The following is a 27,055-nucleotide window of genomic DNA, read 5'->3' as shown; positions in this document are numbered from 1 at the left end:
CAAACTACAAGAATCTCTGAAACTGGAAACACTTATCTCCCTCACTAGCTTTAAGCACCAGCTTTCAGAGCAGCTCATAGATTACTGCACCTGTACATAGCCCATCTATAATTTAGCCCAAACAACTACCTCTTTACCTACTGTATTTATTTAATTTGCTCCTTTGCACCCCATTATTTCTATCTCTACTTTGCACCTTCTTCCACTGCAAACCAACCATTCCAGTGTTTTTTTTACTTGCTATATTGTACTTACTTCGCCACCATGGCCTTTTTATATTTTTATTTATTTATATATATATTTTGTTTGCCTTCACCTCCCTTATCTCACCTCACTTGCTCATATTGTATATAGACTTATTTTTCACTGTATTATTGACTGTATGTTTGTTTTACTCCATGTGTAACTATGTGTTGTTGTATGTGTCGAACTGCTTTGCTTTATCTTGGCCAGGTTGCAATTGTAAATGAGAACGCGTTCTCAATTTGCCTACCTGGTTAAATAAAGGTGAAATAAAATAAATAAATAAATAAAATTTGATTTGAAATTTGATTTAAACCACCACATCCTCTCTCTCTGTTTCTCTCTCTCGCTCCCTCTCTCTCACCCCTCTTTCTCGCTCTCCTGCCCTCTCTCTCTCTCCCCCCCTCTCTCTCTCCCTCTCTCACTCTCTCCAGGGCTTTCTGAGTCGGAGGCTGAAGGGTTCTATAAAGCGTACTAAGAGCCAGCCCAAACTGGACCGTAACTCCAGCTTCAGACACATCCTGCCTGGATTCAGGAGTGTGGACAATGAGAGGTACAGTAGGCCCAGTGGTTTTACATTACAGCCATTTTACACTGTGATTATAGATGTGGTTTTAGACTGTGTGTGAGGGACTGTGATGATACTGGATCTTTGCTTTAACTCTGTATGCTGGCAGCTCTGTTTTCTTTGGATGTGTCTTTGACTGATGGCTGGTTATAGAGGTCACTGTTGACATGCTTGTGTTGTCAGTGAAAACCTGCCGAGCTCTACTCTCCAATATGTCATTTCCACTCTCCCTCTCTCTCCTCTTCGCCTCACTTTATTTATCTTTCTGTTTTCCGCTTTCTCCCTCTCTTAGTCCTCTCCCTCTCTACCTCCCCTCTCTCCCTGCCCCCTCTCTTCCCTCCCTCCCTCCCTCCCTCCCTCCCTCCCTCCCTCCCTCCCTCCCTCCCTCCCTCTACCTCCCCCTCTCCCTCTCTATCTGCCCCCTCTCATCCCTCCTTCCCTCCTTCTCTCTCTCTCTCCCCCTCCCTTTCCTTCTCTCCCCTTTCCCTCTCTTCCCTCCCTCCCTCTCTCCCCCTCTCCCCTCTCCCTCTCTACCTCCCCCTCTCTCCCCGCCCCCTCTCTTCCCTCCCTCCCAAACTCTCGCTCTCTTTCCCTCACCCCTCACTCCCTCTCCTCCAATCCTCCCCCTCTCCCTCTCTTCCCTCCCTCCATCCCTTCATTCCTCTCTCTCTCTTTCACTCTCCCCCTCCCCCTCTCCTCTATCCCTCGCCCTCTCCCTCTCTACCACCCCTCTCTCCCTGCCCCATCTATTCCCTCCTTCTCTCTACCTCCCTCTCTCCATCTCCCCCCTCTCATCCCTCCTTCCTTCCCTCCCTCTCTCTCTCTCTCTCTCTCTCTCTCTCACTCTCTCTCTCTCACCCTCCCTCTCTACCTCCCCTCTCTCCCTGCCTCCTCGCTCCACTCTCCCCTCTTCCTCTCTACCTCCCCCTCTCTCCCCGCCCCCTCTCTTCACTCCCACCCTCTCCCCTTGTCCCCTCTCCCACTTTACCTCCCCCTCTCTCCCCGCCCCTCTTCCCTCTCTCCCAAACTCTCTCTCTCTTTCCCTCTCTTCCCTCTCTCCCGCCACCTCTCCTCTCTCCCTCTCTACCTCCCACTCTCTCCCCGCCCCCTCTCTTCCCTCCCTCCCTCCCCCTCTCCTCTCTCCCTCCCACTCTCCCTTGCTACCTCCCCCTCTCTCCACACCCCCTCTCTTCCCTCCCTCCCTCCCTCCCCTCTCCCTCTCTACCTCTCCCTCTCTCCCAGCCTCCTCTCTCCCCTCCCTCCCTCCCTCCCTCCCTCCCTCCCTCCCTCCCTCCCTCTCTTTCTCTACCTCCCCTTCTCTCCCCCCCTCTTTACCTCCTCTCTCTCCCCTTCCCCTTTCTTCCCTCCCTCAATCCCCTCCCCCTCTCTTCCCTCTCTCTCGTTCTCTCTCTGGGTTGAGGCTGAGTATGATGGATGTTCTCTCCTCCATGTGTCAGTGCTGTGTGTGTCTTAGTGGTGACACTGTTACCTCTGTGGCCCTGCTGCTGTAGCATAGACTGGAACAATCGAGCCCTGGCTCTATCTGTTTCACAGGTGATATATGGCTAAATGTCACACATCTTACTCGGGACGCAGGTTCCATTTTTCCCTTAGCTTGCCATCCACCACCGGCTCCATTAGTTTTATTATATGGTTTTTGAGAAATTAAAGAAAATGAATTGTTCTGAATCTGTATGAATAATTGGTAGATATTCTCAGTCGAGTTTGTGTGTGTGTGTGTATGTGTGTATGTGTGTGTCTGTGTGTATGTGTGTGTGTGCGTGCGTGCGTGCGTGCGTGTGCTGGTCTGGTCTGAGCTTGTTAGTGGGAAATGCTATAGCTGGAGCCTGGTCCTTTTAATGAGCCATTAGAATCAGGAGGTGTCATCATGGAACATTGTAAGTGTTCTATCTTTGTAGAGTGGAGTGCTGTTCTGTTCCTCCTTCTGTTTGGAAAAATGATCTCATTGATCTCATTTCCCTCTTCCCCCCTCCCTTCTTCTGTCTATTTTGTCTTTCTTGTTTACTCTCCTCTCTCTGATATTGGGGTTCTCTCTGTCTTTTCCTGTGATAAAGTGCTCAGTGCAGAAGGCAAATATCGGACAGGAAATTGGACAGTTCAGGAAGTTCCTTATCTCCCCTACAACACCACACACACACACACACACACACACACACACACACACACACACACACACACACACACACACACACACACACACACACACACACACACACACATGCCTTCCCCTACCAGTGCAGCTTAGCTTCCCTGTGACATCTGTAGAGTGACATCTGTAGAGTGACATCTGTAGAGTGACATCTCACGTGAAGGCAGTTTGTGAAACTCCCCATTTCTATCAGCTCAGGAGCAGGCTTCCCACAGGGCAGTCACATCCATTCACATACTACTAAACCTCCAGAATCATCTGAGGGAGGATGGGGCTATGTGGGCCTGCTATAGCCTGGTGGGCCTGTTATAGCCTGGTGGGCCTGCTATAGCCTGGTGGGCCTGCTATAGCCTGGTGGGCCTGCTATAGCCTGGTGGGCCTGTTATAGGCCTGCTATAGCCTGGTGGGCCTGCTATAGCCTGGTGGGCCTGCTATAGCCTGGTGGGCCTGCTATAGCCTGGTGGGCCTGCTATAGCCTGGTGGGCCTGTTATAGGCCTGCTATAGCCTGGTGGGCCTGCTATAGCCTGGTGGGCCTGCTATAGCCTGGTGGGCCTGCTATAGCCTGGTGGGCCTGCTGACAGCAGCTGGTATTGTCTGTCTGACTGGGCTACAATGTGCAGACAGAATACAGCACATGGAAATAGCATGTTGATCATATTTCAATACTAAAAGATGTGTTAAGGCTATGGAAGAACAAATAGATAACAACGCTTTGTTCTTCCATAGTAGATGTAGCTTGTAATTAATTTATAAGATTAGAGATTGTTGTTTATGAAGACGTAACAGAGAATGTTATTCTCATATGAACTACCTGCCCTATGTTTCTGTCCTAACACTGCTATTCTCTCTGCTGCATCGTGTCAGACAGATCCTAGTGTTACTGTGTGTATTATAATGCAACACCATTCCTTCACTCTCTTTGTATCTTTAAGCTCACAGCCAGAGGAACAGCAGCCTGTCCGTGTGTGTGTGTGTAATGGACCTTGTCAGAGGTTTACAGTGATGTCTGTGTTCATGCTGGGCTCACACCACGCTTTCACAAAAACACTACTGAATTAGCCTTCACTAATATTTATCTCAGTCATGTCATTCCTCCTTATTTGAGCACACACACACCCACACACATTAATACACACAAACACACACACACAAATACACACAAAAACACACACACAAATAGACACAAAAACACACACACACAAATATACACACAAATACACACAAACGCAAACACACAAATACACACAAACACACACACACAAATACACACAAACACACACACAAATACACACAAACGCACACACACAAATACACACAAACGCACACACACAAATACACACAAACGCACACAGACTAAATGTTTAGTTTTTCTCCTGTTTTTCTCCCGTCTCCCGTAGTCCAGTTTCCAAATCCCTTTGCATTACCTCATCTATCTCTCTCTTTCTCTCCCTCCTCCTCTCCCTCCCTCCTCTCCCTCCCTGTCCATATCTTTGTGATGTGATTGTGTGTGGGTGCACGTAATCATGGTGGGTCTGTGTGATTGGATTAGAACCAGTAATTATGTTTGTGTGCTGGGGGCTAGTTCAACTGTATGTCTGCAGCCAATCAGACAACAGATCTTTCTGATCTCTATAGGGAACACAAAACACATTTCAGTTGGACCTCCAATAGCCACATAGCCACAGGATGGGAGTACAGTGTGTGTGTGTGTGTGTGTGTGTGTGTGTGTGTGGTAGGGGGGGGGGGTTGTTATCCTGACACCACACTGCCAGGTCTCTGACCTCCTCCCTATAGGCTGTCTCATCATTGTCGGTGATTAGGTCTACCACTGTTGTGTCATCAGCAAACTTAATGATGGTGTTGGAGTCGTGGGTGAACAGGGAGTACAGGAGTGGACTAAGCACGCACCCCTGAGGGGTCCCAGTGTTGAGGATCAGCGTGGCAGATGTGTTGTTGCCTACTCTTACCACCTGGGGTCGGCCTGCCAGGAAGTCCAGGATTCAGTTGCAGTGGGAGGTGTTTAGTCCTAGGATCCTTAGCTTAGTGAGGAGCTTTGTGGGCGCTATCGTGTTGAATGCTGAGCTGTAATCAAAGAACATAATTCTCACATAGGTGTTCCTTTTGTACAGGTGGGAAAGGGCAGTGTGGCGTGCTATTGAGATTGCGTCATCTGTGGATCTGTTGGGGCGGTATGCGAATTGGAGTAGGTCTAGGGTTTCTGGCATGATGGTGTTGATGTGAGCCATGACCAGCCTTTCAAAGCACTTCATCTCGTCTGGTAGGCTCGCATCACTGGGCAGCTCGCGGCTGCGTTTCCCTTTGTAGTCCATAATAGTTTTCAAGCCCTGCCACATCCGACGAGTGTCAGAGCCGGTGTAGTAGGATACAATCTTAGTACTGTATTGACACTTTGCCTATTTGATGGTTTGTCTGAGTGGATAGCGGGATTTCTTTTAACCTGTTGGGGATGGGGGCGCTGTTTAGACTACTTATGCTAATGTGGCTAATTTTTTAAACGGCTTCCCACAAAATCCTTGATCATACAATATGCATATTATTATTATTATTGGATAGAAAACAGTCTATAGTTTCTATAGGAGTTGAAATTTTGTCTCTAAGTGGAACAGAGCCCATTCTACAGCAATTTCCCTGACATGGAGTCAGATTTGAGAAATGTTGGCCACTGTTCTGGAGTCAGTTAAAAGGGCACTGTCGTTGCTATGACTATACGGACACTTCTTACGTCTTCCCCTGGATGCCTTTACGTGATGACGATTCCAACGGGGTCGATAGCACGTTCACAGGCCCTACAAATGAAAAAACCCTGAAGCTAGTCATTCTTTGGGAGCTGCGTCATGAGCAAAGTGGACACCGGCGCGCACCTGTTCCAAGCGTTAGTTTAGCCTGTTATATTTCTCCGGTCATCTTTTCACTCGTTATAGGAGTTAAAAACATCATAAGGTAGTTAATTTAAAGCGTTTTATAGCAATTTATATCCGTTTAGTGCGATTTTGGGACATTTATTTTTGCAACGATGTGAAAAGTTGGGCACGCTTTTCAGTTCATCCCGAACGCAGTTGACTTTTCCACATGGCAAGAGGACAGCTTTCCACCAAAAGACGATTTCTCCCAAGAAAGGATCCTTTGCCCAAGATACTGATGGAAGAACAGCTCAAGGTAGGACATTTTTATTATGATAAATCGTGTTTCTGTCGAAACATTTTAGTGGCTTAGGACGCCATGTTTTTTGACGTAGCTTCGCTTGGCGCAAACTGTATTGAAAAGTAAGGATAAATTAAAAAATGTAATAACGCAATTGTATTAAGAATTAAATTGTCTATCAATCCCTGTCCACCCTATATTTTTTAGTCACGTTTATGAGTATTTATGTATAAGAGTAGATCACTGTCTAAGTGGCGCAAGGACAAATTCTGACCAGCTGAGTTACATTTCACATTGTCTAACCATGATTTTGGTGGCTAAATATAAACATTTTCGATCAAACTCTATATGGATTGTGTAATATGATGTTACAGGAGTGTCATCTGAAGAATTCTGAGAAGGTTAGTGAAAAAATTAATATATTTTGGGCGATGTTGACGTTATCGCCCACTTTGGCTAGAATCAATGCTGGGCTGCTATGTGCTATGTGCTATGCTAATATAACGATTTATTGTGTTTTCGCTGTAAGACACTTAGAAAATCTGAAATATTGTCTGTATTCACAGGATCTGTGTCTTTCGATTCGTGTATGCTGTGTATTTTTACGAAATGTTTGATGATTAGTAGTTAGGTAAACACGTTGCTCATTGTAATTATTCTAGTCCATTTGTGATGGTGGGTGCAATTGTAAACTATGCCATATACCTGAAATATGCACTTTTTTCTAACAAAACCTATCCCATACCATAAATATGTTATCAGACTGTCATCTAATGAGTTTTTTTGTTGGTTAGGGGCTATAAATATCTTAGTTTAGCCGAATTGGTGATGGCTACTGGTGTTGGTGGACAAATAAAAGATGGTGGATTATGCTAATGTGTTTTTAGGTAATAGATGTACATCTTTACATATTGTGTCTTCCCTGTAAAACATTTTAAAAATCGGAAATGTTGACTGGATTCACAAGATCTGTGTCTTTCATTAGCTGTATTGGACTTTAATGTGTGAAAGTTAAATATTTTAAAAAAATATTTTTTTTGAATTTCGCGGCACTGGTTTTTCAGTGGGGGGGGGGGGGGGTGCCGCTAGCGCCACGCTGATCCTAGACAGGTTAAGAGTCTGGATTAGTGGCCCGCTCCTTGAAAGTGGTAGCTCTAGCTCGGTGCGGATGTTGCCTGTAATCCAGGGCTTCTGGTTGGGAAATGTACATGCGGTCACTGTGACGACAACGTCGTCGATGCACTTATTGATGAATCCAGTGACTGAGGTGGTATACTCCTCAATGCTATCGGATGAATCCCAGAACATATTCCAGTCTGTGATAGCAAAACAGTCCTGTAGCGTAGGATCCGCATCATCTGACTACTTCCGTACTGAGCGAGTCACTGGTTCTTCCTGCTTTAGTTTTGGCTTGTAAGCAGGAAACAGGAGGATAGAATTATGGTCAGATTTGCCAAATGGAGGACGAGGGAGAGCTGTATGCATCTCTGTGTGTAGAGTAAAGGTGGACTAGAGTTTTTTCCCCATCTGGTTGTACATGTGACATGCTGGTAGAAATTCAAATTAAAGTCCCCAGCCACTAGGGGCGGCGCTTCTGGATGAGAATTTTATTGTTTGCTCATGGCCTTATTGTCACGCCCTGACCTGAGTATTCTTTGTTTTCTTTATATTTTTGGTTAGGTCAGGGTGTGACGAGGGTGGTTTGTGTGTTTTTGTCTCATCTAGGGTGTTTGTACTGTCTAGGTTTTTTTTGTAGTGTTATGGGGTTGTGTTCAATCTAGGTGTTTATGTAAGTCTATGGTTGCCTAGATTGGTTCTCAATTAGAGGCAGGTGTTTATTGTTGTCTCTGATTGGGAACCATATTTAGGCAGACATGTTCTTTGGGTATCTTGTGGGTGATTGTTTCCTGTGTCAGTGTTTGTGCCACACGGGACTGTTTCGGTTTGTTCACGTTTATTGTTTTGTATTTGTGTTCAGTTTTCCCTATTAAAACATGGACACCTTCCACGCTGCGTATTGGTCCGATCCTTGCTACACCTCTTCAGAGGAAGAAGAGGACGACAGCCGTTACACTTATACAGCTCATTTAGTGCTGTCTGGTGCCAGCATCGGTTTGTAGTGGTAAATAGACGGCTACAAATAATATATATGAGAATTCTCTTGGTAGATAGTGTGGTCTACAGCTTATCATGAGGTATTCTACCTCAGGCAAGCAATACCTTGAGACTTCTTTAATATTAGACATCGAGCACCAGCAGTTATTGACAAACACACACCCCCGCCCCTCGTCTTACCAGACATAGCTGCTCTGTCCTGCCGATACACGGAGAACGTAAGCCAGATCTATATTATCTGTGTCGTCTTTCAGCCACATCTCGGTGAAACATAAGATATTACAGTTTTTAATGTCCCGTTGGTAGAATAGTCTTAATCGTAGATCGCCCAGTTTGTTTTCCAATGATTGCACGTTGGCCAATAATACCAAGAGTAGTGGTGGTTTACCTACTCATCTGCAAATTCTTACAAGGTACCCCGCCCTTCTCCCCCTTTTTCTACTTATTTTCTTCACGCTTATAACGGGGATTTGGGCCTCGTCTCGACAAAGTAGTATATCTTCTTGAGAATACAGGGGGTGCTATTTCGCATTAGCATAATTGCCTCTACAGACTAAACTGCCTCTTATTCAATTATTGCTGTTACTATATGCATATAACCATATAGCATTGGATAGAAAACAAGCTATGGTTTCTAAAACCGTTCCAATTGAGTCTCTGAGTCAAACACAGGTCATTTCACAGCACTTTCCCTGAGCCTGAAAAAGATTGCAAGATGTGTATGCTCGCTTCAAAGCTCTGCCTATATATGGTCACGCCACCTATGACCCGAATGACACTTCCTTCTTCTTCCTCCGGGTGTCTGGAAGACGTCAGAGGAGAAATTTTTTGTTTATCTTGTACTGACGTGAAATAAGACTTATTTCTTTAGCGTGACCGACAACTTCCGGTTTCTGAGATGCGCGTTTTCAGAGGTGGCATTGTCTTTTGTTATGCTGACGTTACGGATGAAAACTATCTCCGTGTCGAAGTTTGTTTGCTACATGTGACCATATCACCGTAATGTATGTTTTTTCAATATAGTTTAATCAGATTATTAGAATTTTTTCGGGAGTTTTGCCGTGTTCCGTTCTTTGAGTTTTTTAACTTTGGGAATTGACCGTGCCAGTCGACCAGTACCCAGGCTAAATGAAGAGGGGAGGTTGCCATTGTGAATGGATTGAACGACTCATCAGGACTAAGGACACCTTGATCAACATTCTGATGAAAGACCAGCAATAGTAAGACCCAATTTACGATGTTATTTCATATATCTGTCGTGCATGTGAACTGGTCGGGCGCGTCCAGCCGGTTCTGGCTGGCCTGGTTATGCTAATTAGCGATACATTTTGTTTTCGCTATAAAACATTTAAAAAATCTGAAATATTGTTTGGATTCACCAGATGTTGGGCTTTCAATGTCTGTACGCTGTGTATTTTTTCTGAAATGTTTTAAGACAAGTAATTAGTTATATAACGTTGGTCTCTGTAATTGTTCTAGCTGCATCAGCACTATATCAGATTGCAGCTGCAATGTAGAACTGTGATTTATACCTGAAAAATGCACATTTAAAAAAAAAAAACTATGCTATACCATAAATATGTTATCAGACTGTCATCTTAAGAATTTTTTTGTTGGTTAGTGGCTATCAATATCTTAGTTTAGCCGAATTGGTGATAGCACCTGATGGAGTAAGAAACTGTTGGAGTAAGAAAATGGTGTCATTTTGCTAACGTGTTTAGCTAATAGATTTACATATTGTGTCTTCCCTGTAAAACATTTAAAAAATCTGAAATGGTGGTTTTATTCACAAGATCTGTGTCTTTCATTGGGTGTCTTGGACTTGTGATTTAATGATATTTAGATGCTACTATTTAATTGTGACGCTATGCTAGCGATGCTAATCAGTGTGGGGGGTGTGGGGGGTGCTCCCGGATCCGGGTTAGGTACTCTGTAGAGGATATCCTTCACGTCTGACTCATTAAAGAAAAAATCTTCATCCAGTTCGAGGTGAGTAATCGCTGTTCTGATGTCCAGAAGCTCTTTTAGTCATCATTTTTATTTTTCATTTTACCTTTATTTAACTAGGCAAGTCAGTTTTAAGAACAAATTCTTATTTTCAATGACAGCCTAGGAACAGTGGGTTAACTGCCTTGTTCAGGGGAAGAACGACAGATGTTTTTTACCTTGTCTACTCTGGGATTTGATATTGCAAGCTTTCGGTTACTGGTCCAACAGTCTAACCACAGCTACGTGCCGCAATAGCAGCAACATTATGTACAAAATGAATTACAAAAAATTAACAAAAAAACAACACAATAGCACAGTTGGTTAGGAACCCGTAAAACGTCAGCCATCCCCTCCGGCGACATTATATCATGCCAACTATTCATGGAAACTGACAATTTGTCTCCAAAAAAAAGAATCCAACAGGATTCAATTCAAAGCCAACCCAATGGGCACAGACGTCAATTCAACGTCGATTTGGCATTGGTTGAATGTGATTTCATTAAAATGACATGGAAACAACGTTGATTCAACCAGTGTGTGCCCAGTGGGAAGCCTCTCTGTTCAATTAGTCAAATGCAGTCCTGAGAACCATGAATCATTGAATTAGATGGAACAACATGGCTGCTCCTTAATGACAAATGTTGTTATTAAAAAAGGGAGACCTTGTATAAATACATTTGATTGCATTTGATTCATAGTCCCCAACCCTCTCTCTCGCTCTCTCTCTTATTGACTGTGTGTAGGCCTATAGTATACAGGGAGATGGGAGGCAGGGATGAAGTGGGGAGAATGGGGGAGGTGGAGAGATGGAATGAGGAAGGGGGAGAGAAGGAGATATGTTGATAGGAGATGGTAGAGAGATAAAGGGAGAGAGAGCGAGAAAGAGGGAGAGTTGTTTGTGTGTGCGTGCCTCAGCTCCTGTTCCCAGCCATCAATCTATAAATACAATAAACTGATGTCATTTAACGTTATTAAATTCACTAAATATCCTCCAGGTGGTATCACTGTAATATGTATTATCCCCCTCTCTCTCGCTTTCTCTGTCACACACTCATCCCCTCTAATTTCACCACACACACCCCGCTTTCTACCTCTATCTCTCTCTTTCTTGCTCACTCTCGTTCTCTCTTGCTCTCTCTTGCTCTCTCTCCTGTGTGTAGCTGTTGTTGAGAGGATGTGTTCGCTCTCTGGTGGCTCTCTGCTACATTAAACGCAATGCAAAACTCACAAAACTCTATCCCAAGAGTAGACGACCTGCCATCCCCCCTCCTCCTCTACTTCCCCACTCTCTATATCCATCCCTCCTCTTCTTCCCCTCCTCCTCTACCTCCCCACTCTCTATATCCATCCCTCCTCTTCTTCCCCTCCTCCTCTACCTCCCCACTCTCTATATCCATCCCTCCTCCTCCTCTGCTTCCGCACTCTCTATATCCATCCCTCCTCCTCTACTTCCCCACTCTCTATTTCCAAACCTCTTCCTCCTCTTCTTTTTGGAGGGTCAGGGTGAGAGAGAGATCAAGCCTGGAGAGCACCTGCCTCTGTTAATGCACACATGTATGGACAAACACTCAATCACCACACACACACACACACAATCACCACACACACACACACAATCACCACACACACACACACACACACACTCAATCACCACACACACACTCAATCACCACACACACACACACACAATCAATCACCACACAAACACACACACACTCAATCACCACACACACACACACACACACACTCAATCACCACGCACACACACACTCAATCACCACACACACACACACACACACACACACACACACACACACACACACACACACACACACACACACACACACACACACACAAATTCTAAATAATTTTTAAATCCACCAATCACATTACATCACAAAGGGCTCAACAATTTCAAGGGTCGACAGAAGGACACTCACAGGAACAAAAAACACATTTTAGGGTCTATTGTTAGGTTTATTCAGTCATTTTCTCATGCATTCATTCCTTATTGTCCCATTCATTGATGAATAAAATATGGTATGAATGTGCATAGATTCGTTAGCAATGTCAGTTGGACAACATTGTTGGAACAGCTAACGATCCAATTCTATTTTTAAATAACATACATCAAATATCACATACACATAACATACAGAATAATGTTGGAATACTGTGTTGTAGGCTACTGCTCTAGATGTGTTGAGTGCAGAGAACTGTTTATCAGAGAACACTGTGTATTCCCCCTCTCTTTTTACCCTCTTCCTCTCTGGCGCTCATCTATAATTCAGAACCATCATTTGGTTTAGCTGAAATGGTGCTGTGAGGAAACAAATGGGTTTGATGTGATGTGAGGGTGGGTGCAGGGCAGGAACAAATGCAGCTTAGTTCATTTTAGGCAAAAATTGAAGAAAAGGGGCGGATCCTTAAGAGGTTTTAAAGACCAGGATTCACACGTATCAAGCGTCTCAGAGTAGGAGTGCTGATCTAGGACCAGTTTAGCCTTCTAGATCACAAATGACATGGACATAGGGGACCTGATCCTAGATCAGCACTCTGAGACACTGGATACATACAGCCACAGTCCTGTATGGTGGAGATAGGACAGTGAATAACATGTTAAACTTCACGCCTCTAATTCACTCGTTATTGTTGTGATTATGAATATTACTGTTCTGCTGTTGCAAGATCGTCATTCGCTCTTTCTCCTTTCTATCTTTTCCAAGATAATGTAGTCATTATAAAGTAATGGGACAGTATAATAAGGTTGTGGAGCGGTTGGAGATGTTATTACTTAAAAGTTGCCTTCCTCCATTGTGGCTGGTTCAGTACTAGCTAGTCATTTACCTCAAGGACATACAGTACTCAGTCTAACCTTCTCTCTCATTGTTATGCTGGTCAGTAACAGGATGGTCCCTCAATGCCAACTGCTGCTGTGTTGTAGTGATAGCCTACCTTGTTCAAGGTAAAAAGTGCTTGAGAAAGAAAGACATTGTCAGACATTGTAGACAGTGTTGTCTAGGGATAGACTGTCTGGAACAGATAGTTCCTTACCTCCCATCTCATTTTCCTTTTATGAGTCCTGAGCTGTTTACCCGGCTGGCTGGTGATGTAACGGTAATGTTTCATGGTCACTGACTGCCTGGTCATACACAGCCAGACACCTTTGACATTTTGCTGGGAGAACAAACATCACACAGACTACGAGGGAAGAGACTAAGAGACTTAGAAGCGGTACAAATATGAGAGTCGTCATAATATGAAATGTCATAGGATGACAATATGTTTTATATTCAGCCACCAAAATGCATATCAGAATGTACAGGGTATCATGACTTGGTTGACTCTTTCTATTCCTGTTGCGTGGTGTTGTTTTAACTGCTCCAAGTAACCATTTAGTTAAAAGGTGAGGGGCGTGAGATGTGGCTTGTTTGACATGCTTTAATATCCAACTTTGGATCCTAACTGCTGGTGTGTGTTTCAAAATAAAATAAAATGTTATTGATCACATACACGTGTTTAGCAGATGTTTTTGTGCTGTAGTGAAATGCTTGTGCTTCCAGTTCCGACAGTGGAGATATATCTAACAAGTAATATCTAACAATTTCACAACATATACCCAATACACACAAATCTAAGTAAGGAATGGAATTAAGAATATATAAACAAATGGCTGAGCATTGTCAGCACGGCATAGACTATGATACAGTAGAATAGAATAGAATACAGTATATACATATGAGATGAGTAATGCAAGACATGTAAACATTATTAAAGTGACATTATTAAAGTGACTAGTGTTCCATTTGTTAAAGTGGCCAATGATTTCAAGTCTGTGTATATAGGCAGCAGCCTCACTGTGCTAGTGATGGCTATTTAACAGTCTGATTGCCTTGAGATAGAAGCTGTTTTTCGGTCCCCTGTTCCCCGCTTTGATGCACCTCGCCTTCTGGATGATAGCGGGGTGAACAGGCAGTGGCACGGGTGGTTGTTGTCCTTTATTATCTTTTTGGCCTTCCTGTGACATCGGGTGATGTAGGTGTCCTGGAGGGCAGGTAGTTGGTCCCCGGTGATGCATGGTGCAGACCACACAACCCTCTGGAGAGCCCTGCGGTTGTGGGTCGTGCAGTTGCCATACCAGGTGGTGATACAGCCCAACAGGATGCTCTCAATTGTCCATCTGTAAACGTTTGTGAGGGTTTTAGGTGCCAAACCACATTTCTTCAGCCTCTTGAGGTTGAAGAGGTGCTGTTGCGCCTTCTTCATCACACTGTCTGTGTGGGTGGAGCATTTCAGTTTGTCAGTGATGTGTACGCTGAGGAACCACCTTCTCCACTGCTGTCCCGTCAATGTGGATGGGGGGATGCTCCCTCTGCTGTTTCCTGAAGTCCACGATCATCTCCTTTGTTTTGTTGACATTGAGTGAGAGGTTATTTTCCTGGCACCACACTCACAGAGCTCTCACCTCCTCCTTGTAGGCTGTCTCGTCGTTGTTGGTAATCAAGCCTACTACTGTTGTGTCGTCTGCAAACTTGATGATTGAGTTGGAGGCGTGCTTGGCCACGCAGTCATGGGTGAACAGGGAGTACAGGAGGGGGCTGAGCACGCACCCTTGTGGGGCCCCAGTGTTGAGGATCAGCGAAGTGGAAGTTTTGTTTTCTACCTTCACCACCTGGGGGCGGCCTGTCAGGAAGTCCAGGACCCAATTGCATAGGCCAGGGTTCAGACCCAGGGCCTTGAGCTTAACCTGTCTAGGATCAGCGTGGCGCTAGCGGCACACCCCCCCCCCCCCACTGAAAAACCAGTGCCGCGAAATTCAAAAAAAATATTTTTTTTAAATATTTAACTTTCACACATTAAAGTCCAATACAGCTAATGAAAGACACAGATCTTGTGAATCCAGTCAACATTTCCGATTTTTAAAATGTTTTACAGGGAAGACACAATATGTAAAGATGTACATCTATTACCTAAAAACACATTAGCATAATCCACCATCTTTTATTTGTCCACCAACACCAGTAGCCATCACCAATTCGGCTAAACTAAGATATTTATAGCCCCTAACCAACAAAAAAACTCATTAGATGACAGTCTGATAACATATTTATGGTATGGGATAGGTTTTGTTAGAAAAAAGTGCATATTTCAGGTAGATGGCATAGGTTACAATTGCACCCACCGTCACAAATGGAATAGAAAAACTACTTAGAGCAACGTGTTTACCTACTTACTAATCATCAAACATTTCGTAAAAATACACAGCATACACGAATCGAAAGACACAGATCCTGTGAATACAGACAATATTTCAGATTTTCTAAGTGTCTTACAGCGAAAACACAATAAATCGTTATATTAGCATAGCACATACCACATAGCAGCCCAGCATTGATTCTAGCCAAAGTGAGCGATAAAAGTCAACATCGCCAAAAGATATTAATTTTTTCACTAACCTTCTCAGAATTCTTCCGATGACACTCCTGTAACATCACATTACAACATGCATATACAGTTTGATCGAAAATGTTTATATTTAGCCACCAAAATCATGGTTAGACAATGTGAAATGTAGCTCAGTTGGTCAGAAAATTTCCTTGCGCCACTTAGACAGTGATCTACTCTTATACATAAATACTCATAAACGTGACTAAAAAATATAGGGTGGACAGGGATTGATAGACAATTTAATTCTTAATACAATTGCGGAATTACATTTTTTTATTTATCCTTACTTTTCAATACAGTTTGCGCCAAGCGAAGCTACGTCAAAAAACATGGCGTCCTAAGCCACTAAAATGTTTCGACAGAAACACGATTTATCATAATAAAAATGTCCTACCTTGAGCTGTTCTTCCATCAGTATCTTGGGCAAAGGATCCTTTCTTGGGAGGAATCGTCTTTTGGTGGAAAGCTGTCCTCTTGCCATGTGGAAATGCCAACTGCGTTCGGGATGAACTGAAAGCGTGCCCACCTATTCACAGCGTTAAAGAAATAAATGTCCCAAAATCGCACTAAACGGATATAAATTGCTATAAAACGCTTTAAATTAACTACCTTATGATGTTTTTAACTCCTATAACGAGTGAAAAGATGACCGGAGAAATATAACAGGCTAAACTAACGCTTGGAACAGGAGAGGGTCGGTGTCCTCCACGCGCGTTACGCAGCAAGAAAAGACTTGCTAGCTACAGGGTTTTTTCATTTGTAGTGCCTGTGAACGCGCAATCGACCCCATTGGAATCGTCATCACGTAAAGGCATCCAGGGGAAGACGTAAGAAGTGTCCGTATAGTCATAGCAAAATCAGTTCCCTTTTAACTGACTTCAGAACAGTGGCCAACATTTCTGAAATCTGAATCCATGTCAGGGAAATTGCTGTAGAATGGGCTCTGTTCCACTTAGAGACAAAATTTCAACTCCTATAGAAACTATAGACTGTTTTCTATCCAATAATAATAATAATATGCATATTGTACGATCAAGGATTTTGTGGGAAGCCGTTTCAAAAATTAGCCAAATTAGCATAAATAGTCTAAACAGCGCCCCCATCCCCAACAGGTTAATGATGAGCTTGGAGGGTACTATGGTGTTGAATGCTGAGCTATAGTCAATGAACAGCATTCTTACATAGGTATTCCTCTTGTCCAGATGAGATAGGAAAGTGTGCAGTTTGATGGCGATTGCATTGTCTGTGGACCTATTGGGGCGGTAAGCAAATTGAAGTGGGTCTATGGTGACAGGTAAGATGGAGGTGATATGATCCTTGACTAGTCTCTCAAAGCACTTCATGATAACGGAGGTGAGTGCTATGGGGTGATAGTCATTTAGTTCAATTACCTTTGCACTCTTGAGTACAGCAACAATGGTGGCCATCTTGAAGCATGTGAGGACAGCAGACTGGGATAGGGAAAGATTGAATATGTCCGTAAACACACCAGCCAGTTGGTCTGCGTATGCTCTGAGGACGCGGCTAGGGATGCCGTCTGGTCCGGCAGCCTTGCGAGGGTTAACATGTTTAAAGGTCTTACTCATGTCGGCCATGGAGAAGGAGAGCCCACAGTCCTTGGTAGTGGGCAGCGTTGGTGGCACTGTGTTATCCTCAAAGCAGGCAAAGAATGTGTTAAGCTTGTCCGGAAGCAAGACGTCGGTGTCCACTGGTTCTCTTTATGTAGTCCGTGATTGTCTGTAGACCCTGCCACATACGTCTCGTGTCTGAGGCGTTGAATTGCGACTCCACTTCGTCTCTATACTGACGTTTTGCCTGTTTGATTGCCCTGCGGAGGGAATGACTACTCTGTTTGCATTTTGCCATATTCCCAGTCGCGTTTCAGTTTTACACGAATGCTTCCATCTATCTATGGTTTCTGGTTAGGGTAGGTTTTAATGGTCACAGTGGGTACAACATCTCCTATACACTTCCGGATAAACTCAGTTACGGTTTCAGTGTATACGTCAATATTATTCTCTGAAGCTATCTAGAACGTATCCCAGTCCGTGTGATCAAAACAATCAGTATATCCCAAGAGATGTCGCTGTGAAACAGAGTATGTTATAATCCCTGATGTCTCTCTGGAAAGAGACCCTTGCCCTGATCTTGTCAACTTTGTTATCCATGGACTGAAGTAATATACTCGGAAGTGGTGGGTGGTGTACGCGCCTCCTAAGTCATACTAGAAGACTGCTCCGAGTACCCCTTTTTTCGCCGGCGTTGTTTGGTTTGGTATCTGGAATCAGTTCAATTTCCCTGGGTGGTGCGAACAAAGGATCCGCTTTGGGAAAGTCGTATTCCTGGTCGTAATGTTGGTAGTGCTGGTGATTTACCGCCGCTCTGATATCCAATAGTTCTTCCCGGCTGTATGTAATAACACATAACATTTTCTGGGATAACAATGTAAGAAATGATACATAAAAAAACAATTGTAAGGAAAAAGCCATTGCAGAAATCCACATGACCTGTTCAGTCTCCTGTTCAATGAAGCAAACTCTCTCCTGTCTCTAAAACTCCTAAAAGTGTCTTAGCTAATAGTCATTATATTTATAGGAGATATAGTAAAAGAAGCTGCTCTATGAAGGGGCTTGGCTGTACCTGTAGCTTGCTGGTTTACACTGTAATTATGCGTGTGGTCAGAGTCAGTCAGCCTGCTTCAGCCTGTAGGTCACTACCCTGAAGAACACAACAGACACCTCTTACCGCCTGCAGCTGCTTCTCTGATTGCTAGATGAACACTCACGCACCTCAACCCTTGTTCCCTCCCAAAACAGAATGAGGATGGTGTAATGGCTGTCAATGTCGTTCTCCTCCTCAGACGAGGAGGAGCATGGATCGGACCAAGATGCGGAGTAGGAGGTATTCATGATTTTAATGGCAAACCAACAAACACTACAAATTAACAAAACCAACAAACGTGACTAACCTGCAACAGTCCTGTGTGGCCCAAACGCTAACACAGGAAACAAACACCCACAAAACACCAGTGAAACCCTGGCTGCCTTAGTATGACTCTCAATCAGAGACAAACGATACACACCTGTCTCTAATTGAGAATCATACCAGGCCGAACACAAAACCCCACATAGAAATAGAAAACATAGACTGCCCACCCAAAACTCACGCCCTGACCAAACTAAAACAAATACATAACAAAGGAAAACAGGTCAGGAACGTGACAGATGGCACCATTGTCATAGAAACAATGCAATCAGATTCTATTTTTATCAGGGCTTTATTAGTTATAATAAAATGTCCTTTTTAATAAATTCCAAAACAGATTTCCGTCCCTATTGTTATCTTGATTGCAAGATAACAATGGTTGCATGTTCAAATCCAGCATCAGAAAGTCGTTTTTTAGATTCTTGTTTTAAGCCTATCCCAAGCCTTAACCCTTACCTTAACCATTTAGAGTTAATAACATAGTTCATAAATGTCTTACTTACTTACTTAATCCAATGTTTTAACATCTGTAGAGAAGCCAACAGACACAAATAATGCAATAGGTCAAAAGAAGGATGTCAGAGAACCAGCCTATCCCAAACCTTAACCCTTACCTTAAACATTCAGAGTAAATGCCTAATCTTAAGATTTCGGAGTAAATGCCTAAACTTAGTTTTAAACACTTCTAAATTTAACATTTAAGAAACATGGATGAATGTCTAATTGTGACTTGAGACTGTGAGAGCTTGTTGCTCAGAGACAGTGGAGTAGACCATCTCAGGTGATCTCCAGACCTGCGGCCTGCTCTGCCACTCTGCTCTGCTCTGCACTGCTCTGCAGAGCTGGAGGACCTGCAATCCCAGAGGCCTTTGCAGATGAGCTGGCAAGGAGCAGTCTGTTTTCTGAAATCCTTCCTTTGACCTCCTCCTGCATTATAAGTGTCTGTTGACTCCTCTACAGATGTAATGACAGTGAGTTTGTCTAATAAGACATTTATGAATTATGTTAGTGATGTAATGATAGCATTGACCGCTCTGTAAACTGTATATTGGTGTTGTGATGGTAGCATTGGCCCCTCTGTAAACTGTATATGGTGTTGTGATGGTAGCATTGACCCCTCTGTAAACTGTATATTAGTGTTGTGATGGTAGCATTGACCCCTCTGTAAACTGTATATTAGTGTTGTGATGGTAGCATTGACCCCTCTGTAAACTGTATATTGGTGTTGTGATGGTAGCATTGACCCCTCTGTAAACTGTATATTAGTGTTGTGAATGTTGATTTCTGTGTAAACTGTAGTGTTGACTTTTGGACAGATGGTTGACAATGTGTTTAAAGCAGGGCTGAGGGATCCTCTTCTCCTCTTCTCCTCTTCCTCTCATCCTCGCCTCTTTTTCACATCTCTCCTCTTCTCCACTCGTCTCCTCTTTTCCAATGATCCCATTCTCTTCTCCACCTCTTTTCTCATATCCACCTCTCTCTATTTCTCTTCCTCACATCCTGTACTCCCATCTCTTCCTCTCCTCTCTTCTTCCTCTCTCCCACTCTTTCTCCCCTTTACCAGTATAATGAGTTCTAATAGAGAGGGCCTGGGTGTGATCTGAATACTGAACACCCCATCAGAGGAACCTAACGGACAGCGCTCTGAAAGGACTGCTCACACATACTCATTAATCCTCATACAGACACACTCGCCAGCCGACCCCCAGCTCCTTCAGATGATTGTATAGAGCTCAGTAGATATGACAGCCCAGATGGTGCTCTCTGACAAATCAATCAAATCAAATTGTATTTGTCATATGCTTTGTAAACAACAGGTGTAGACTAACAGTGAAATGCTTACTTACGGACCCTTCCCAACAATGCAGGGAGAAAACAGAGAAATAATAGAAGACGAATAACACTAGAAATAAATACACAACGAGTAACGCTAACTTGGCTGTATACACAAGGTACCAGTACCGAGTCGATGTGCAGGGGTACGAGGTAATTGAGTTAGATACACTACATGACCTAAAGTATGTGGACACATACACATCTCATTCCAAAGTCATGGGCATTAATACGGACTTGGTTACCGTTTTGCTGCCATAAGAGCCCCAGCTCTTCTGGGAAGGCTTTCCACTAGATGTTGGAACATTGCTGTGGGGACTTGCTTCCATTTAGCCACAAGAGCATTAGTGAGGTTGGTCACTGATGCTGGGCGATTAGGCCTGGCTCACAGTCTGCATTCCAATTCATCCCAAAGGTGTTCGATGGGGTTGATGAATGGTATCAAATACATCAAACACATCGCTTCCATGTGTTTGATGCCATTCCGTTCCAGCCATTATTATGAGCCATCCTCACCTCAGCAGCCTCCACCGGTTTCCACTTCACAATAACAGCACTTACAGTTGACCGGGGCAGCTCTAGCATGGTAGAAATTTGACTAACTGACTTGTTGGAAAGGTGGAATCATATGACGGTGCCACGTTGAAAGTCACTGAGCTCTTCAGTACGGGCCATCCTACTGCTAATGTTTGTCTATGGAGATTGCATGTCTGTGTGCTCGATTTTATACACCTGTCAGCAACAGGTGTGGCTGAAACAGCAGAATCCAGTAATTTGAAGCGGTTTCCACATAGTTTTGAATATATAGTGTATATACATATACCTAGGGATAAAGTGACTAGACAACAGAGTAGATAATAAACAGTGGCAGCAGTGTATGTGATGAGTCAAAAGAGTTAGTGTAAAAAGGGTCAATGCAGATAGTTAAATAGTTTACCAATAGCTACCCGGATGTCACGATCGTGTAGCGGATTGATGGACCAAAACGCAGCTTTTGGAAAGTAAGCCATCTTCTTTTATTTTTAAAGATGACGAAAAATAAACACGACACGAAACACTTTAACAAAACGAACAAAACAACAAACGACCGTGAAGCTAAATAACGTTGTGCACTTACACACACAGGCTACAAACGTTCTGACATAGACAATTACTCACAACCAATGAGAGCCTATGGCTACCCTAAATAAGGCTCCCAATCAGAGACAACCGAAATCAGCTGTCTCTAATTGGGAACGCATTCAGGTAACCATAGACTCTCCTAGATAACTAAACATACATAGACAACGCTAGACATCTGAACTCAACACAAACCCATATACTACACCCCATAACCCCTTTACCATAGAAACACCCAAAACCAACAAAACATAAACATTCCCCATGTCACACCCTGACCTAACTAAAATAATAAAGAAAACAAAGAATACTAAGGCCAGGGCGTGACATAACCCCCCCCTTAAGGTGCGAACTCCGGGCGCACCATTACACAGTCTAGGGGAGGGTCTGGGTGGGCTTCCATCCACGGTGGCGGCTCCGGCTCAGGTTGTGGTCCCCACGTCACCACAGTCCCTAACCACCTCCTAGGCTTCCTCCAAATGACCCCCCTCCACATTAACCCCATTGCATTAAGGGGCAGTTCCGGACTAAGGGCCAGTACCAGGGTAAGGGGCAGTACCAGGGTAAGGGGCAGCACCAGGGTAAGGGGCAGCACCAGGGTAAGGGGCAGCACCAGGGTAAGGGGCAGCACCAGGGTAAGGGGCAGCTCCGGACTGAGGAATGGCAGCTCCGGACTGAGGAATGGCAGCTCCGGACTGAGGGACTGCAGCTCCGGACTGAGGGACTGCAGCTCCGGACTGAGGGACTGCAGCTCCGGACTGAGGGACGGCCCATGGCTGGCTGACAGATCTGGCTGCTCATGGCTGGCTAACGGATCTGGCTGCTCATGGCTGGCTGACTGATCTGGCTGCTCATGGCTGGCTGACGGATCTGGCTGCTCATGGCTGGCTGACTGATCTGGCTGCTCATGGCTGGCTGACGGATCTGGCTGCTCATGGCTGGCTGACGGATCTGGCTGCTCATGGCTGGCTGACGGATCTGGCTGCTCATGGCTAGCTGACGGATCTGGCTGCTCATGGCTAGCTGACGGATCTGGCTGCTCATGGCTAGCTGACGGATCTGGCTGCTCATGGCTAGCTGACGGATCTGGCTGCTCATGGCTAGCTGACGGATCTGGCTGCTCATGGCTAGCTGACGGATCTGGCTGCTCATGGCTAGCTGACGGATCTGGCTGCTCATGGCTGGCTGACTGATCTGGCTGCTCATGGCTGGCTGACTGATCTGGCTGCTCCTGTCTGGTTGGCGGCTCTGGCAGATCCTGTCTGGTTGGCGGCTCTGGCAGATCCTGTCTGGTTGGCGGCTCTGGCAGATCCTGTCTGACGGACGGCTCTAGCGGCTCCTGTCTGGCTAGCGGCTCCTGTCTGGCTTGCGGCTCAGTGGGCTCATGGCAGACGGGCGGCTTTGCAGGCTCATGGCAGACGGGCGGCTTTGCAGGCTCATGGCAGACGGGCGGCTTTGCAGGCTCATGGCAGACGGGCGGCTTTGCAGGCTCATTGCAGACGGATGGCTCAGATGGCGCTGGGGAGACGGATGGCTCAGATGGCGCTGGGGAGACGGGCAGTTCAGTCATCGCTGTGCAGACGGCAGACTCCTGCCGGCTGAGGCGCACTGTAGGCCTGGTGCGTGGTGCCGGGACTGGTGGCACCGGGCTGGGGACACGCATCTCAGGGCTAGTGCGGGGAGAAGGAACAGGGCATACTGGACCCTGGAGACGCACATTAGGCCTAGTGCGTGGTGCCGGAACTGGTGGTACCGGGCTAGGGACACGCATCTCAAGGCTAGTGCGGGGAGCAACAACAGGGCACACTGGACTCTCAAGGCGTACTATAGGCCTTGTGCGTGGTACCGGTACTGGTGGTACCGGGCTGAGGACCCGCACATCAGGGCGAGTACGGGGAGAAGGAACAGTGCGTACAGGACTCTGGAGACACACAGAGGGCCTGGTGCGTGGTGTAGGCACTGGTGGTAATGTGCTGGAGACACGCACCACAGGGCTAGTACGTGGAGGAAGAACAGGGCTCTGGAGACACCCAGGAAGCTTGATGCGTGGTGAAGGCACTGGTGGTAATGGGCTGGAAACACGCACCTCAAAGCTAGTGCGGGGAGCAGGAACAGTGCGTAAAGGGCTCTGGAGACGCACCTTAGACCTAGTGCTTGGTGCCGGAACTAGTGGTACAGGGCTGGGGACATGCATCTCAGGATGAGTGCAAAAAGTAGGAACAGGACACACCGGGTTGTGAAGGTGTACTGGAGACCTGGTGTGTATAGCCGGCATCAAATCTTCCGGAACTTTAACACAAGTTTCAGGCTGAGTACGAGGAACTGACACAGGTGGCATCGGACAGCTAATACGCTCCTCAGGGAGAATGCATTGCATACTCTGCCAAACCAACAGCTCTCTCTCTTCACTCTCCTCCAATTTCGTCAACAACTCTTCGAATGTCTCATAATCTCCCCTTCGTTCACTCTCCTCCAATCTGTCCAATAACTCCTCGACACACTCAGACCTACCCCTCAACTTCGCCGACTGCTCCAAGTGCCCCCCTCCAAAAAAAAATTTGTGCTGTCTCTTGGGCTTCCTCCCGTGTCGCCGTGCTGCCTCCATCTCTGCCTTGGGGCAGTGATATTCCCCTGGCTGTGACCAGGGTCCTCTCCCGTCTAGAATTTCCTCCCACGTCCAGGAGTCTTGACATTGCTGCTGTTGCTTTGTTTTCCGCTGCTTGGTCCGATGGTGGGTAATTCTGTCACGATCGTGTGGCGGATTGATGGACCAAAACGCAGCTTTTGGAAAGTAAGCCATCTTCTTTTATTTTTAAAGATGACGAAAAATAAACACGACACGAAACACTTTAACAAAACGAACAAAACAACAAACGACCGTGAAGCTAAATAACGTTGTGCACTTACACACACAGGCTACAAACGTTCTGACATAGACAATTACTCACAACCAATGAGAGCCTATGGCTACCCTAAATAAGGCTCCCAATCAGAGACAACCGAAATCAGCTGTCTCTAATTGGGAACTCATTCAGGTAACCATAGACTCTCCTAGATAACTAAACATACATAGACAACGCTAGACATCTGAACTCAACACAAACCCATATACTACACCCCATAACCCCTTTACCATAGAAACACCCAAAACCAACAAAACATAAACATTCCCCATGTCACACCCTGACCTAACTAAAATAATAAAGAAAACAAAGAATACTAAGGCCAGGGCGTGACACCGGACTAACTATTTAGCAGTCTTATGGCTTGGGGGTAGAAGCTGTTCAGGTCCTGTTGGTTCCAGACATGTTGCATCGGTAGAGAAAACAGTCTTTCACTTGGGTGGCTGCAGTCTTTGACCATTTCTAGGGCCTTCCTCTGACACCGCCTGGTATAGAGGTCCTGGATGGCAGGGAGATCGGCCACAGTGTACTTTCCCGTAGGCTCTACCCTTCGTACCACCTTGTGGTCGGATGCCAAGCAGTTGTCATACCAAGCGGTGATGCAGCCAGTCAAGATGCTCTCAGTGGTGCACCTTTAGAATTTTTGAGGATCTGACGGTCCATGCCGAAACGTTTCAGACTCCTGAGGGGGAAGAGGTGGTGTCTTGCCTTCTTCCTGACTGTGTTGGTGTGTGTGGACCATTTTAATTCCTTATTGATGTGGACACTGAGCAACTTGAAGCTCTCGACCCGTTCCACTACAGCCCTGTCAATGTGCATGGGGGCGTGCTTGGCACTCTGTTTCCTGTAGTCCACGATCAGCACCTTTGTCTTGCTGACCTTGAGGGAGAGGTTGTTGTCCTGGCACCACTCTGCCAGGTCACTGACCTCCTCCCGATTGGCTGTCTCATCGTCGATGGTGATCAGGCCAACCACCATCATGTCGTCAGCAAACTTAATTATGGTGTTGGAGTTGTGCGCAGCCACACAGTCGTAGGTGAACAGGGAGTACAGGAGGGGACTAAGCACACACCCCTGAGGTGCCGTGTGTTGAGGGTCAGCATGGCAGATATGTCGTTGCCTACCTTCACCACCTGGGGGCGGCCCATCAGGAGGTCCAGGATGCAGTTGCAAAGGGAGGTGTTCAGTCCCAGGGTCCTTAGCTTAGTGATGAGCTTTGAGGGCACTATGGTGTTGAACGCTGAGCTGTAGTCAATGAACAGCATTCTCACGTAGATGTTGCTTTTGTCCAGGTGGGAGAGGGAAGTGTGGAGTGCAAAAGAGATTTCATCATCTGTGGATCTGTTGGATCTATGTGAATTGAAGTGGGTCTAAGGTGTCTGGGAGGATGGTGTTGATGTGGGCCATGACCAGCCTTTCAAAGAATTGCATGGCTACAGATGTGAGTGTGAGTGATAGTCATTTAGACAGGTTACCTTGGCGTTCTTGGGCACAGGGACTATGGTGGTCTGTTTGAAACATGTAGGTATTACATGAGAGAGGTTGAGAATGTCAGTGAAGACATTTTCCAGCTCTCTCTCTCTCTCGCACCCTCTATACCTCTCTCTTAATTTGATCCTCCCTCTAGCCAACAATCCCCCACTCTCTATTCCGGTCTCTCTTCATCCCTCTCTCTTTCTCCATCCCTTCTCTCGCTCCATTCTCCCTCTCTCTCCCAGACTGTCCTACTACAGAGAGCCATCTACACTGGTAGTAGAGAAGAGGAGAGAACCACTTAGCAGAGTTTCCTGTCTTTCATAATGAGCTCAAACATCAGAAATAGGTCATAGCAGGGACAACAACATGCTAAATTGGTGTTTATTTACGTGCCCTCTCGCCCCCCTCCCATCCCCCTCTCACTCCCCTCTCCCTACTACATGCCAGACAGCAGTGCCCTTTGGAACAAGGAGGGAAGTGGCTCTTTAATTGCTGCCCACTTAAAAGAGCTTGAGGATATTGAGGAAAAACAATTTGTCCATTTTGGTCTAATGATGGTTTCTCAATCTCTTTTTTTCCCCATATCTATCACTCTCTCGCTCACTCTCTCTCTCTCTCTCTCTCTTGATTTTAATATCCATCTCTTTCTCGGATGTGACACACGACAGTGTGTGTGTGCATTCGGGCCTGCATGTGTGTGTTTAGAAAGAAACAGAGAGAGAGCAGGAGAGGGAAAGAGAGAGGGATCTGGGAAGAGAGAGGGAGAGCACAGTACAGCTCCACTGATACAGTGTGACCCAGTTAGAGCACTGTTAAACAAGGTGGCTGGATGGCTGCATCATGGTTACCTACATTTCCCTCTCTCCCTCTCCCTATTTCTTTCCCTCTTCTCTTAATATCCCTGTCTCATTCTCTCCCTGTCTCTCATCATCTCTGCCTCTCTCACTCCTCTCTCCCAGCTCTGTCAATGAGCTACAGTACCTACTGTCTCTGTGTGTTTAGTTACCATAGTTCTACAATCAGGTCTTTCACCTCTCTCTTCT

General features: G+C 45.4%; 1 protein-coding gene across 4 annotated transcripts in view; it reads left to right on the top strand.

Annotated features, from left to right (window-relative positions):
• LOC129818116 (disabled homolog 2-interacting protein-like) overlaps positions 1-27,055 on the top strand; it is a 405,090-nt gene that overhangs the window by 234,447 nt on the left and 143,588 nt on the right. For all 4 annotated transcript variants that reach the window (XM_055873702.1, XM_055873700.1, XM_055873703.1 and 1 more), the window contains one exon: positions 678-796. In XM_055873702.1, coding sequence (XP_055729677.1) covers positions 678-796 — 119 coding nt within the window. The remainder of the gene's footprint in view (positions 1-677; positions 797-27,055) is intronic.

This window comes from Salvelinus fontinalis, chromosome 21 (assembly GCF_029448725.1).
Source record: "Salvelinus fontinalis isolate EN_2023a chromosome 21, ASM2944872v1, whole genome shotgun sequence".
Classification (NCBI taxonomy): Eukaryota; Metazoa; Chordata; class Actinopteri; order Salmoniformes; family Salmonidae; genus Salvelinus; species Salvelinus fontinalis.
The sequence above is the reverse complement of the archived record's forward strand: the minus strand, read 5'-3'. Positions and strand labels throughout refer to the sequence as shown.